Raw genomic sequence first — 14,883 nt, forward strand, 5'->3', positions numbered from 1 at the left:
ACACGTTTTAGTTTCTTAATCTATTGAATCTGATCCATTTTTACACTAAGGTAAGTAAAAAGGTTGATAATTACACGATTTCATAACGAAAATGAACTCATAGGCAGCAGAAAATGTCAACTTGTCTATGTTTTAATAAAAGGAAACTCCTAAATTTCAGGATTAAATCGTCTCTTATTCCAGCGCCAAGCAGTCAGTTTTTGACCATGGTTCTTGTGCAATTTACATGCACCTTATATTTCCGTAAATAGTAGACTCCAAACTATTGCAATGGGCAATCTTAAGCAGACAAAACTTAGTCACGTTTAAGGTATTTTTTGTAAAAAATCTTTTCCTTAGGCAGACGTGACCAACCCATTGGTCAAACTTTCTGCGGATTAAACACCGCAAGATGCCCTATTAGCAGGGGTAATAGTTGCTGCGATTATCTTGTCATTCTACATATTATGCCTAAATTTTTTTTTATAAAAAGCACTACTTTATGAAGACAAAAGTGACACATTGATTGGTATTATTTAATTGTAAATTTGTCAGAGCAATCGATCAAAGTTTCGCGTTTGTATGTATGTATTAGTATGTTTCAGGTAATGGGGGGTATGTAAGGGATATGGTACAGGACTGTTTTATTCAATGTTTTTGGGTATTTTAAGCAAAAGGCCTTAAATTTTTGAATTAGAGATTCCGAATGTCTTAAATTTTATAGCAAAAGGTGATATACAATTTGATGCACGGAGGCCAATGAGACCAATTTAAAATGCTTAAATGTTGTCCAAGAAACACGGTTGCCAGATGCCTTGTGTGACATGGGTGTAAGTAGTGCAATGGTTTTTTCTCATTTAATACATTTGAAACTCACGGCAATGACAACCGTAGAGCAGCTTGACTAGTATGTCATAAAGTCTGACCTGAAACGTTTTATGCCAAACAAACAACATACTTCGTCATATTTTGAACTTTCATTTCTTTCAGAAATGCATGAACTTAAGACTTTTGTTGACGTCATATTGGCAGTCTTTCAATATTTGATAACAAATTAATGTACAGTTTTAAACATTCTAGCCACGATACGTTGAGCAGATAACTAATCGTTTAAACAACTTGGTGAATGACAGAGGACATCTTGATGACACAGAAATTGTGACAAAAGAAAAGCCGGCTATCACTTACACGTTGAATAAAATAAATAATTGTAGTGCAAACAAGAGCCAACTAGCGGATGAAAACAGGTTTCAAGATAGAATATGATGTTAAAAATAAACACAGAAATATATTAAAACAGAGTTTATTGTTGATGCATCGTTAAATCACATTACATAAAATCTACATAAAAATGTATATTATACCAAATTCAAACATTACCAGTATACGAGAATATTCAGTCCATAGTTCATTATATAATGTAGAATGTATGGAATCTATACCGTTGATAACTACATTTAATGCTATGTGTACGGAATATTTACCATAGGTAAGCGATGTTGACTCATATACTAAAATGTTAAATCTATATAATAAACTACCCTTGATATCATGTTGTATGGAATCATCAAAACAGCATTGCAACAATATTAAGTAATTAAAAATCTGCTTATTAGTAAGTTAAGTTTGTAGAATGTAGTATCAAAGCTACGTTTACATCTAAAACTAACAAACAGTAAACATTTACACAAAGACACTTAACTAACAAAAAGGTTAACACCTGATACACTAAAAAATAAACATTTTCATTTGTAATTATCAATAAAAGTTCAAATTGGTCATACAATACGCCCGTCAGTCTATACTGGTGGAGTTTAGCTTCAAGCAGGTTAAAGGGACAAACATTCTTTTCAGGACATACATTCCAATAGTAATGTTTTAAGGCACATTATGCTTCAGAAATGCTATCTTTCTTATTTCTCTTTTGCTTCTTTTGCTCTGTTGGCTATTTGTTTAGTCTAGTGATGGAAGTCAAAATACCACTTTGATTACATCTTGCTCCTTACTACATCTTCAGACTACTTTCTTCAGTTAACACCTTATATGCACTTAATTAATCAAGAAAACAATAAAAAATACATGTCTAAAAAATTGAATTTTTGAGGCATAATATGCTTTTAAAATCTAAATTTTATGCTACAAAATAAAGTAAAATCATTATAAATACGCATACAATGTACATATATAAAGGAGTAAAAATATACTACTAAAAGAGTTCGTGAAGTAATTTCACGTTGTGACGATCATTAAATTTAATGTAAATAAAAAGTCATAACTTTAACAGAATACACTTTACTGTAAGACATAATCTATGGAAATCTTGGTTTGTTAAAACATATTTTTGCAATAAGCGTGCCATATTACCAAGAAATGGCATTGTGACATTTTAGAAATCCAACTGAAATGTTTAATTCCCATTTATCCCAAAAATTTAGATCATTTTATTTTTATAAAACTTTTTGTTTATTACTTGTTTTGCTGTTAAAGTTTAAAAAAAAACGTTTCTTATTTGCCCTATCGCCGGGCTATCTTTGCGTAGTTTGCATTTAATTTTAGAAGCAAAAACATGTACTTTGTACGAAAAATCGGTGGTAACATGTCTTGAATTATCGAGTTAATCTACATGAATTTCCAATTTCAACTTCAAGTTCACGAAAATTGGAATAGTAACAGTCGTAAATTTGTGAATACCGTATGTTGAAAATGTGAATTCCCGAAGTGAAAATTATGAATTTATGAAAAGATGAAATCGGGAATTCATGAAGTTAAAATGTCCCCACTGGTCGTCTGCATCTTGCTACCTTTTTTTCACAAATTATTTTAGATTTTGCACTATTTCTTTATTCAGATTTTGCACTATATCTTCAGGTAAAAAAACGTATTCCACGTTCTAATTCCATTATTATTACATCAAACACATACTTGCACTCTCTATAGAAAGAAAAAAAAATCATATCTGAATCGTATTTGGTTTGATCTTGCTAGAATAGGGCCATTTTAAGTTCTTATCCTTTTGCACAATTTACTCATATCCTTCTATAGATAGTTAGTTATATAGTTAAAATTTTCTACCCCTTAACATTAGGTGCTCATGAAACAAATGAAATAAAACTACAAAAGTTAGAAAAAAAATTGTATGTATAATATAGAAATAATTGATAACTTAAAACATATTCATATAGGATTCCCTTTAAAGTTATGTTAATAAGGTAAGGAGTAAAATAAGTATGAAACATCCTTGCTAAAATAAAACTTCACTATCAATCTGTCACGCAATTTTCAATTCAACTGCCTTCTTTCCGTTTTTATACTCCCATGGCACAGAGAAGTGCGACCAAAAGACCGAAGACAAATGATCCATTAGCTACACCAACAATTTCTCCAACACCAGCCGAGCATATAATGTCAACATCCGGTTGTGATTTGCCTGTTAAATGTACAAATGTTAATAGCGCAATAAATAAACATGCAAAAATGAAAAGTCAGAAAAAGAGTTCATGCTCATTTTTGTGCTTTGTTATTCTTGAAAATGCTATAATATTATATTTCACATCAAATGGGACAAGAGGACAATATCCACGTTTCACCCGCGTTTCGTGAAAATATTGCAAATCAGACATATGATTAGTTCAACTAAATACACCGTCATACGGTGTACCGTTAGGGCAATCGCGACACACAGGTAACCCGAAACAAAGAAAACACGAAATCGTGATGATAAAAAGTCAAACACGGTAATCAAGATGGTGAGAATTTTTTGAAAACAAGAATGATTTCGTGTTTTCGACTTTTCATACATTTCGAACCTGCCTGCGAAGGAAAGATGGTGGAAAGTCGGAGGTACGATGGTGAAATACGAAACAAAGTTATAAAAAAGGTCGAAAGTACGATTGTTGAAAAGCCGCAATAACAACAACAAAAAAAAGAATCCATCATAGTGACTGGTTGAACTACGATAATGAAAACACGAAGAGGCGAGTTTTCACGATCGTCTTTTTAGTATTTCAATTTCTTACAATCTTACTTTCGATTTCATTATGCCCTTTATATTGTCAGCTTTTTCCCCCGATGAACAGACCTTTATAATTCCAGGGAGCTAGTCAGCTCGCTTATGGAAGCCCGCTTTATTGATTATTATGCCGCAGAATTATATCGTTATCTGAAGTCTCCAACAAGTCTTTTACAAAAACCAATCAGGTACACCTGACTGACATTTAGTTATTTTAAGTCAACTTTTTTTGGGGAAAATAAAATTATCATTATTCATGATATGAAATTTGCAAAATGCAAACTTCAATCGTACAAACCGTCTGGCTCCGTTTGATTTATATGTTATACGTAATATATTGTTTTATCTATTACAGCTTCAGTTTTGTGGAAAACTGATTTGTTTGCTGTCAGGTGCAATTTAGTAACCCGGCGATCAGTGTCGACCAAAATTTTAGGACCTACTTACTGCTTCGTCCAAACGAGTAAACAATTCAAAACGAGAGATGTTCGGAAAACACGTAGACTTTCTTCATATAATATAAACCAAATGTAACACACAAAGAATAAAAAGCTATAATTACGTGTTTTAATATATACCTTATCGATAGGTATCATAAAGATTTTTAAAGAAGTGCAGGTGGCTATGTCACACAGCTAAGATTTGCCATAGTAACATTTACCAGGGGCAACCCAAAAATTATAGATGTTTATTAAACGATTAATGCGACTTATTATATTTTGTGTCGATAGCAGTTTTTTGAAAGTTCCGCAAAAATATGAATGGACGATTAAATGACGTCATTGTAAATTTGTATGTCATTTCAACATTGGTAAGTAATGACGGCGATAGATCGACAATATATTTAACGTCAAAATGCCGTCATCAGAGCGAACAGAATAATAAAATTTGTCATGTTCGGGGTCATACATCATCCGAAACCTTGAACATTATGAACAAGACACAACATACAAATGCTGATAGTCGTGCAATGGTTATAGAAATTGCACAGACGATTTAGAACCTGTAGAGAAATAATAGAAGATGACAGTAGGAGAGGAAATAGTAAAAAATCACGTCGTCCATGGATACGTCAATTCAGGGCGTCTTGGAGGATGACCGACGGCTGACCGTTCGTGAGCTGACGGATATGTTTCACCTGGGTGTTGCCACAGTTCACGGAATTCGAATATCCACATAAATCATGTCAAAGGTAGAGACGTATTAATATTCATGATCACAAAAAAAAATTTGATAGTTGCAAACAACTATGTATGGAATATATTATTAATTTATCCAGATTATTTTTTCAGTATGCCGTTATGGGATTTCAACATACGATAAACAGCTTTTTCATATGTTAAAAAGCGTGAGTTACATGTGTTTTACAGAATAAAACGTCACCATAGTGCAATAACTTATGAACTGCTATTTAGTTCAGAAGCACTTGTTACGTTATTGCACTAAGGTGACGAAAAGTCATAATGACGAAAAGTCATAATTGACAGGGTGATAACTAAGTGTAAAGTATTAAGATTCAAGCTAGATGGATACCAGGACTCCTGAGGGATCACGAGTAAGAACACAGACGACACGAGTCATGAGCCTTCATTAGCAGACACGCTAGAGGGGTGGGGGCATGTTTTTTGAGAAAATAAAAAAATTGAATTAAAACTTATTTAAAGCCAATGGATCACGAACGTTGCATAGAGTGCAACGGCGAGTATTTTTTTAAAAGTGATGACTTTTTTTTGACGTCGCATCAAATTGACATTCAACGTGCGCTGGCGTATGATATTTTTCTTTTAAAGGGTATTTGTTATTATTTGTGTAAAAAAATCTCTTTTTTTGGGGTGTAGAAAAATTAGTAAAACTAACACTGTTTATTTTTAAAAATAACTTTAGAAACCGCAGAGCTGAAACGAAAGTCTTTCTCCGAACATTCCTCGTAAGTAGCAAGTTACAAGAAAACAACTTTTGAAAAAGATATGGTATTGAACATATTTTCATCAAGTTCGACACAAATGAAACATATTTAATATGCAAAGGAAGAAAAGCAATAAAACGTTGGTCACTTCATAATAATTCTTTTGAAAATTTTAAAAGTGAAAAAAAACTGTCGACATTGTAATTACATACCGTTATTAAAAAAACTTCCACAAATAGGAAAACCGGTAGGTGGTTTCGGATGGTTCCCAGGATTGACATTCACAACCATCCCCATTCCGTTCGTGTTGTGCAGATCAATGTGGCAGTGTAGGAACCACATTCCGGGATTGTCCGAGATGAACCGAATTACAACGTACCCACCTGTAATATTGATGTTTGCTGCTTTACTAAATTCAATGTACTTTATGTATATTGGAAACATTAGTATCATCATCTCGTGCAGTCATGTGCAGTCTTTATATACTGCCTGCCATGTAATGACAACTGACGGATCCCAAATGCGTCAATTAAAGAAACTACTAATATTAAATATAATCTGAGGCTTCTAATATTGTTTTAACATGCTGCTCTTTAACGTAGTAACTATCGCAATGAATTTAATATAGATTGGAACGTAAAAAGTGTATGTAATCAATGAATGTTACCATTAAGATCTGCAAACTTCTATTCTTAGAAACATATTTCTCTTATTTGCCATTTCAAGACTAATGCCGTCACAGTGGAAAACACACTCCCAAGTGAAAAAAAAAAAGATTATAGAAATAGGTATTTATCTGAACACTGCCGGAGGATAACGAGATCTGGATCGGGCTATAACGATATATATCGACACTTGTCGATGTTTACCAATTCATTTGGGTTAGAAATTTTTCACTTCTAATACATGTAATTCATCTCACCTGTAGGAACAACGATTGTGTCTTTAATCGGTGGTTCTGGATTTTGTCCTGGTATATTCCCTCCATTCCATTTGCTGTTAGCCCATTCCATTTGAGAACAGAAGCCATACTTATCCGTACAATTAATATCTCTTGACTCCTCGAGAAGCTTCCCAGTAATGGCATTATATGTCCCTATTAACATGGAAATAATCATGGACTGTTAGCAAGAATACTCGTGTGTTTTAATCACTTAAACATCTAATTATGAGTTTCTTTGGTAAAACGTATTAACTTTAAATTCTATGCAGAAAAATATTAAAGGAACACAAATGAGGTCAAATAACCTAAATTAATAAATTTGAATACGTTATATAGATCAAGGGGCGCACTTTAACAGAATATATGTAAAAGATTTTTAACAATTGCCCAAAAATGCATTGGAAATCGTATTTTTGTGTTATTTGTTTCGCAATGCCGTCGTGTACCAAATTTGATAAAATGTGTATATAAAAGGAGTATTCTAATAAGCAAAGATATCTGTTTACTAGTATTTCAAAAATAAAGTTGTCTTATCTCCGTTAAACTAGAAGACAAGTTGTCTTATCTCCGTTAAACTAGAAATATTCTTTTTTCATATTAAGACTTACCAAAGCCCATTTTCATAACGAAGAATGAATGACCATGAAGGTGTACAGGATGTGACCATCCTGATCCATTTCCGATATTCATGAACGTCATTTGAATAAGTTTGTTTCCAGGAATCTCTTGAATGTATGTACAACTGCAGACGCCCTTTTCTCGACACCTTTTTTCGTTACATCGAGTTGTAAGGCCGTTTGGTTGCGTCAACAACGGAGATGTTGGCGGGATGAATTCCCTTGCGTTTACTGACCCCGGCGTGTTTCCTGGAAACCCTGGGAACGCAAACTTGAAAAAATACTCATTGTCTACTTTATTACCTTGTACTTTTGAAGGATTGCGGTATGGATCAGTGTTCTTTACGTCATTGAAGTTTAAACAATTGTTTATGTTGGTTCCGGTAAAGCCGTAAGGACAATTAAATGTTTTACAATTTGTTTGAATATAGCATGTTTCAATTTTGTTGTTTACAGGGGCAAGATCAACTAATCCGGGCGCGTTATTGGCAAATATTATCGCTTCTGCAGCATGATACTTCCCGTGACTTGCTCTTGTTTCAATCGTTTCTGCAATAAGTAGGTATTGCTTTCTACCATTGTCTGTGAAGGTCGCATGAAAGTCATATCGTTCACCCGGATGTACAATAATTGATTGGATTTCTTGATTTTCGATGTTGAAACAGTCAGACGATCTTAGAGACAGTGGGATACCTTCAATGTAAACCCTCATTGGATAAAGTGTCATGGCTCCAATCACTCGAAAGCGATAAATTCGTCCTGTCGTCACGTTAAAGATTTCTAATGGGGCGCTGTTGTGTCCAGTGGCACTTCTCCAGTATCTCCCCTTTCCATTAATAAGACCAGACTTGAACTCAAATCTGCTGAATTTGCCGTTATCGACCGATACTGTAGTATCAACAATTTGAGCGGGACTGTAATCAAAATTGTATTGTTCAGTTATCATCCTCAAGTACGCTGTCTCAGCGTCCATATTGTGATTCCAGTCTTGCAGGGTAACAATAATTTCGCTTATCGGTTCAATATCTCGTTTACGAACGATGAATGGGCCGTATAATCCCATGCTACGCTGGTCCCCAATATGTGCATGATAAAAACTGGTTCCTGGCGGATATGCCTTGAAACGATATACAAAACTTTGACCAGGAAGGATTGGACATTGTGTGATGAAAGCCACTCCATCCATCCATGGTGTGTTTCTCTGATGTATGCCGTGGAAATGAACTGTCACGCTGTCAGTATGAAATGTGTTAACAACCGTTATCTCAATCTCTTGGTTTTCGAATACTTCTACTCTTGGTCCAGGAAATTTACCATTTATAGCAATGACGAGTCTAGAGCCTACCCCGTCAGTCGTGATCACTCTCTCTGACTCATTCTTAGTTAACCTTATATTGTTGTTATTGTAAACTAAGAACCCATTAGCTGCACGAACTAATTTCCTTTCTTCGTGAAGAACCATCGACAAACGGTGTTCTACTACAAATTTGCACTTGCAAAGTGTGACTTCCGGTTTACAAATGCAGTCTGCAGCTTTTGCATATGGTTGTACCTCTGGTCGATTGTACGCATTTACAAAGCAGACACATATAAGAGAGAGTGTAAGTGCGATGCTGCTTTGTTTCATACATACAACAAGCAATCTGGCCATCGTGATTTTGAAAACCTGAAAATAAGAAACAAATTGGCAAAATTGCCCTGCCGTTGATATGATTACAGCTACATGTACATAAAGAAGAAAGCACAAAACTAATGAAAGCAATTAACATGTGATATTTTTATTCATTGTTTTGTTTTGCAATAAATATGAACTCAGAAGCAAGAAATAATAATGTGACTAAGGGTTAAAGGTAATGTATTCATGCTTTATTTTTATTCTAAAAGGCTAAACATTTTACCTCTAAGATGTAAGTTAGCAAGGTGTTTCCATATTTTTAAATGTGAATAAGTTTTTGACCTCGGATTTCCAATATCCTAATTAAAGCAAGAAATAAAAAACTTTTCCATCAAATTTCCAGAATATTTGGGATAAAATTGTAACCTCAAGAGTATTCAGTTATTTTCTTCTTCAAAATTTTAGCTCTTTAGCCCAATTTTTGAGGTCCAGATGATCGATATTTCACGTGTTCTAGAAATTTCAGACAATTTTACAGAATGTTTCGGTATCAAATGTTACCTCAAAAGTTATATTTTCATAATAAGGCTATATGACAAAGTTTTTTTTTTATATCAAGATAACCTATATTCACTTCTAGGCTATGTATCGTCGAAACAACATTAACGAAAGATGTCCAGGATATTTGGCCTCTAGAATATTAATTAGGTTTTTCTACGACTTAGTCTTTGACCCCAGATGACCCATATTCAAACTCGTTGATCAATTGAATTATTGTGATCTGTATTAGTGACCCGTAGACATAGATTGTATATTGGTGGGACAAAAACCAATATTTTTCCGGAAACTGCAATTTACAGTGGATTTCTGATTGTACAAACAGTCGATTTAACATAAAAAAATATTTCATTTTTTTCTTCAATATTTTTGCGTGGCCTTTTTTGAGAAAAAAAAATTGACTGTAAAAAATGAAAGAAAATAACATTCAAATAAGTCTTAAGTATTGGCTTTCCGCCAAATTCAGATTACGTGATTTCGTGATGTGGTTAAATAAACACAGCAAAACAAATATAAATATCTAAAAGGTGTACTATCTTATAATCTCCGATTATTAACTTAAATTGCACCAAGGCTTCTAAATCAAATTGTTCTCACGTGGTTGGTTTCAAGCAGTTAACGTTTAAATTAACCTGGATATTGATTTGTAAAGCAGTAAATTTAAATATATTGAAGAAACATAAACAATAGCGACCAGCAGTATAGAGCTTGGTCGGATGGCACATTTATGCAATTTAAGCAAATCACTTTCAGTAACGAAAGGTTTAAAGGTAGAAATATTTGCAAAAGAAGAAAACTTATCTCGAGATATTAAAGCACACATAGCAGTAAACTGAATTTTAGTTTCATTAAAAAGGGACTCAAATGAAGTCTTTTAGCATGACGTGACAAGAATTTCTTTTTCGAAAATTAATGTATCATTTGATGTAGGTCTTGACCCATTACATATCTGCAGAATTTCACATCATTCGCTCACTCTGTTTTTGCCAGAATAATAACGCCAATTTTAAAAACCGATCCAAAATTGAAAACGCGCGGCTGCGCTTGTACTCGAATTGGGCCACGAGTAACACAAAATACAAGTTTGTTACATTTCTAAATCGTCATTTGCAAACTTGCTTTTGAAAGTGCAGACAGAAATTCAAATTATGTTTCTATGCTTTTAGACCTCAGTTCAGGTCCTTTAATTTATCTATAATAACATGCAATTTAAATGCAAACGTGCTGTCACGATTTTCTTTAAAAAATATAACAACTATCATTATACATATGCAATAAACTAACGATAAATTCAAAAGTTCGATAGCACAAATAAGTAAATATGGAGGAAGAAGAACATTAATAACAACTAACACAACAAAAATAAAAGATATTAATATTGACTTACCCTCAAGTCTTAAAACTAAACTTGTTGCGTCCAAATAACTTGCCGAATGTCTATCTTTTTTTAGATCAATTCTGAATTGAAGCGACGATTGTTTAACTACAATTCAAACTATAACCCTTAAAGTTCAAGCAGTTTAAACATGCACAGTGTTTAAATTACTCTGTTACCTTTCTTGTTCATTTCGATATTTTTTCGTGGAATTCTAAATTTAGAAATGAAAATGAAAATTGATTATTTCATGTAATACTGTGCGTCTTCTTTGAAATTCTTTTTTTATTGTGTTAGGGTTTGGATTTGTTTCTTTTTTTATTCTTCTTCTTTTGTTTGGATTGATTTGTCTGTTTATTCGATTACTCCATATTGAAAGGTGTACAAGCAAGACTTAAATAAGACTATACAATAGAATGATAATACATAATAAGTGGTTTAAAGATAAGTAATAAAAAGAGCACCGAAACACGAGGTTATCTGATTTGTACGAGGGGGGCGAAGCCCCCCGAGTATTAATCAGATTACCGAGTGTTTTGGTGTTCTTTCTCTTTTGTATCATAGTCAAACATAAAAACACTTTCCCTGTTGTTACAATATGAAACCCCGGCAAAAATGAACCAATGAACGAGCATCTAAATATGACATTTCTGTCGATTTCACTTTCACTGCCGTCACAATATGTAATCCCCAGCAAAAATGAACCAATCAATGGGCATGCTCTGGAGTGCGGGTAACTAATACCCGCACTCCAGTTAACGCACTGTGCATGTATATGTATACGAATTAACCCTGACACATTTTCAACAGAAAGGTCTCCAAACTATGATACAATTATACATATATATATATGCTCATCATTGAGTAAAATATTTCAATTTAAATCTTTGGAAATCTTACTGAATATGTCTAATTTGACTAAAGGAATGAATAAACTATATATGGGAAGATGCGTACCCTATAACAGATCAAGTAAAGTTTTTATTTTCTTAAATAAACTGCCAGTTTTTTAATCACACTATACATTCATATTGTGATCATTTTTAGTGTGTAGGATTTTAAACATAACATATCTACTGTCAAGTGCAAACTACCGTTCACGCCCCCTAGCACCGGTTTAAGCAGAATTCAACATTTTAATGAATTTTGATGTGTTCATACCGCGATAATCATTGAACCTCCAATGTGACACAATAGTTCCGTTTTATGAAAAGCGGCGTATGGCCCCCAAGTGATAGAAAGCGCTAAAAGGAAATATTTTGTTAAAAGTAACAACAAAAGTCATTAAAGTGATATTTTGACTTTGATTCAAAGTACTGAATAACTTTAACTTTACTATTTGCAAAAACGCAAAAGAAGGACTGTTGGTAGCTCATGATTGATTTATTTAGGAAATTTGTAATTAGAACTTGTTCAGCGATTTAGTATTTTGTATAAAAGACACAATGCCACAATGTTGTGTTTACATTTTGCCACTTTAATCACAAATTATTTCACATTTGCCAAGACAAACGCTCCTGTGAAGTTTGAGGGGGAAAGCCTATGGACTGTCGAGTTATTCGTGGGAAACAACATTGCTGAATACAGACGCATGTAAATTTTCCAAAGTAATGCTCGATTCTTTAATAACTCCTATTCTTTTTCCCTATCAAACGATATTATTTGTATTCTTTAGAAATCTTACATTATTCTCTAAAAATAAATTAAGCAAATTTGTTTCTTTGAAAACTCAAGACACGTGCGCTTTAAATGTGACTCTACGCCGGAGAATTGTGTCATATTTGTTGCCTTCATTAGACCGAAAGCTAAGCTGAAAATCAATATGCATCAAAGTTAGTGAAATCAAGACAATCTGTTTAATTTAATGCTATTCTATATTTATTTCATATCAAAGTACCTGTTGTGTGTTGCAAGCAATTACATTTTCTTCCAGGTAAAACTTGTCTGTTGGAAGTGAATTCTTCAAGGATACAATTATTAATTACTTCCTTATAGGCGAATAGCGCATAAAAAGTTCACCGTAATAATTTAAAACAGTTAAAACCCTACCTAAAATAGCAGCGTAATATTTTGTTCCGTAGCATTTTTATGTTTACATATAATACTTTTGTGTGTTAAATAATATTCTATGTAACAAGTATTTCGACACTTTTACTGTTTATAAATTTCATAAAAAAATATTTTATTAGGTATATCCTTTGAGAGTATTGCATTTTGCTATATTTTAATAATTTAATATTTACCAGCTGTCAAGTGTTTTTATGTTAGAGAGGAAATAAGTGGGCGTTTTAGGTGGAGATTATCTTTATTATGGTCATATCTTTTATGGTAAGTGAAACCTCTAAAATTTGTGGATAAAAACGTTTCTTACACTATCGCATATGGTCAACTCTAATACTAAGCTGGATTTAATCATGGCATGTATGAGCACAAATATTCACCCTGACTCTGCAAAAATGTATTATCAGTCAAAGCATGTTGTACAAGAATTCTTTAAAATTTACAGGCAGAACCCTTTAAGTTTCTTGATCTTTTGCATCTGATCCATTTTTAAACTAAGATCAGTTAATAAGTTGATAATTACACAATTTCGTTCGGAAAATGCACTCAGAGGCGGCATAAATGTCAACTTATCTATGTTTTGGGTTCAAGAAATCTCGTAAGTTTCAGGGTAAAATCGTCTCTTATTCCATCGCTAAGCAGGAAGTTTCCGACATTGGTTCTTGCGCACTGTTCATTTACCTTATATTACTGTAAAGACGAGCCTTCAAACTATTACAATGGACAAAAGTGTCGCAAGAAGAGCAATTAGTTGATCACGTTAAAGATAACTTTTATTTTAAAACACCTTTTCCTGAGGCAGTCGTGACCAACCCATTGGTCAGATTTTCCTGCAAAAGAACCACTGCAAAAGTTCGGATGCTTCCTTTTGCTAAAATATTGGGCACATTGCGCTCGCTAGAGCAAATTGGCAATCAGATGCCCGTGTTGCATAGGTGTTATAGCAATGTTATTCTCATTATGTTTGTTCAAGAAGCATGACCAGATGCCTTGTGGGACATGGGTGTAAGCCAGTGCAATAATTTGCTCATTTTATACATTTGCAACTTAAGATATGTGGCCTGCTTTTGACGTATTATCAGTGATATGCAGGCTTTTTAAACTCTGATCCCCTTTCATTTTATTTACTTGCGCCAATTGTTTTCTCGTTTAGGGCAAACACACTTTTATATTTGGGTAGTTTGCACTTGACAGTACCTCCATGCACAGGCTTAATCAAACCGAGCCTGCAATATTTTCAATTTTGCCGTGTTGGGCTTTTTTTAGGGATTCTTATTTCTCTCTTTTTCACGAGGACAACCTGAGAGTAGCTGGACAAGTATGTCTTTAAATCTTACCTGAAACCTTTTATGCCAAACAAACATCATACTTCGTTGTACTTTTTAACTTTCTTTTCTTTCCGAGTGAACTAAAAGGTGTTTTTGACGTCATATTAGCATTTTTATCAATATTTAACGACCCATCGTTGTACTATTTTGAACGTTGTTACTACGGTACGTTTACCAGCTAAAATATTGCTTCCAGTTTAATAGATAAACAACACCTGGCGAATTACATTACAATTCAAATCATGACATCGTATATTGCGTAACGTCTGATTACATTTCGCGCGATTTTGACATCTGGTGTGTGATCCGCATATCCGGATAACGAGTTCGGCTCCGAATGACTTCTATACATGAAAAGTGTATTTATTTAAAACAGAAAATTCAATTCTTTATAGCTATCTATTATGAACATGTTTCACTTGCCTTGCAGAGAATGATAAACATTCTGTATTACGTGAAACAATAAGATTTAAAACCTTTTGAAAAGGGACA

At 33.5% G+C, this 14,883-nt stretch overlaps 1 protein-coding gene across 1 annotated transcript; it reads right to left on the bottom strand.

Moving 5' to 3' along the window:
* Positions 1 to 1,266: 1,266 nt before the first annotated feature.
* LOC132730877 (uncharacterized) lies at positions 1,267 to 11,161 on the bottom strand. Its single transcript, XM_060716955.1, has 5 exons — positions 11,015 to 11,161; positions 7,446 to 9,120; positions 6,817 to 6,990; positions 6,107 to 6,277; positions 1,267 to 3,406 (listed from the first exon to the last, which is right to left on the bottom strand). Exons 2-5 carry the CDS (start codon positions 9,103 to 9,105, stop codon positions 3,285 to 3,287), a joined length of 2,127 nt encoding a protein of 708 aa, XP_060572938.1. The 5' UTR covers positions 9,106 to 9,120; positions 11,015 to 11,161; the 3' UTR covers positions 1,267 to 3,284.
* Positions 11,162 to 14,883: the final 3,722 nt, after the last annotated feature.

The sequence above is a fragment of the Ruditapes philippinarum genome, unplaced genomic scaffold (assembly GCF_026571515.1).
Source record: "Ruditapes philippinarum isolate M1 unplaced genomic scaffold, ASM2657151v2 ctg4193_1_1_1_1, whole genome shotgun sequence".
NCBI classification, from domain to species: domain Eukaryota; kingdom Metazoa; phylum Mollusca; class Bivalvia; order Venerida; family Veneridae; genus Ruditapes; species Ruditapes philippinarum.

What these genes read in the sequence shown, in the direction of transcription:
- LOC132730877 (XM_060716955.1), bottom strand. Translation starts at nt 9,105, where the DNA reads ATGGCCAGATTGCTTGTTGTATGTATGAAACAAAGCAGCATCGCACTT. An exon ending in CACAATCGTTGTTCCTACAG is followed by an intron (nt 6,278 to 6,816) that starts GTGAGATGAATT and finishes TCAATATTACAG; the next exon opens with GTGGGTACGTTGTAATTCGG. An exon ending in TGGAAGTTTTTTTAATAACG is followed by an intron (nt 3,407 to 6,106) that starts GTATGTAATTAC and finishes TACATTTAACAG; the next exon opens with GCAAATCACAACCGGATGTT.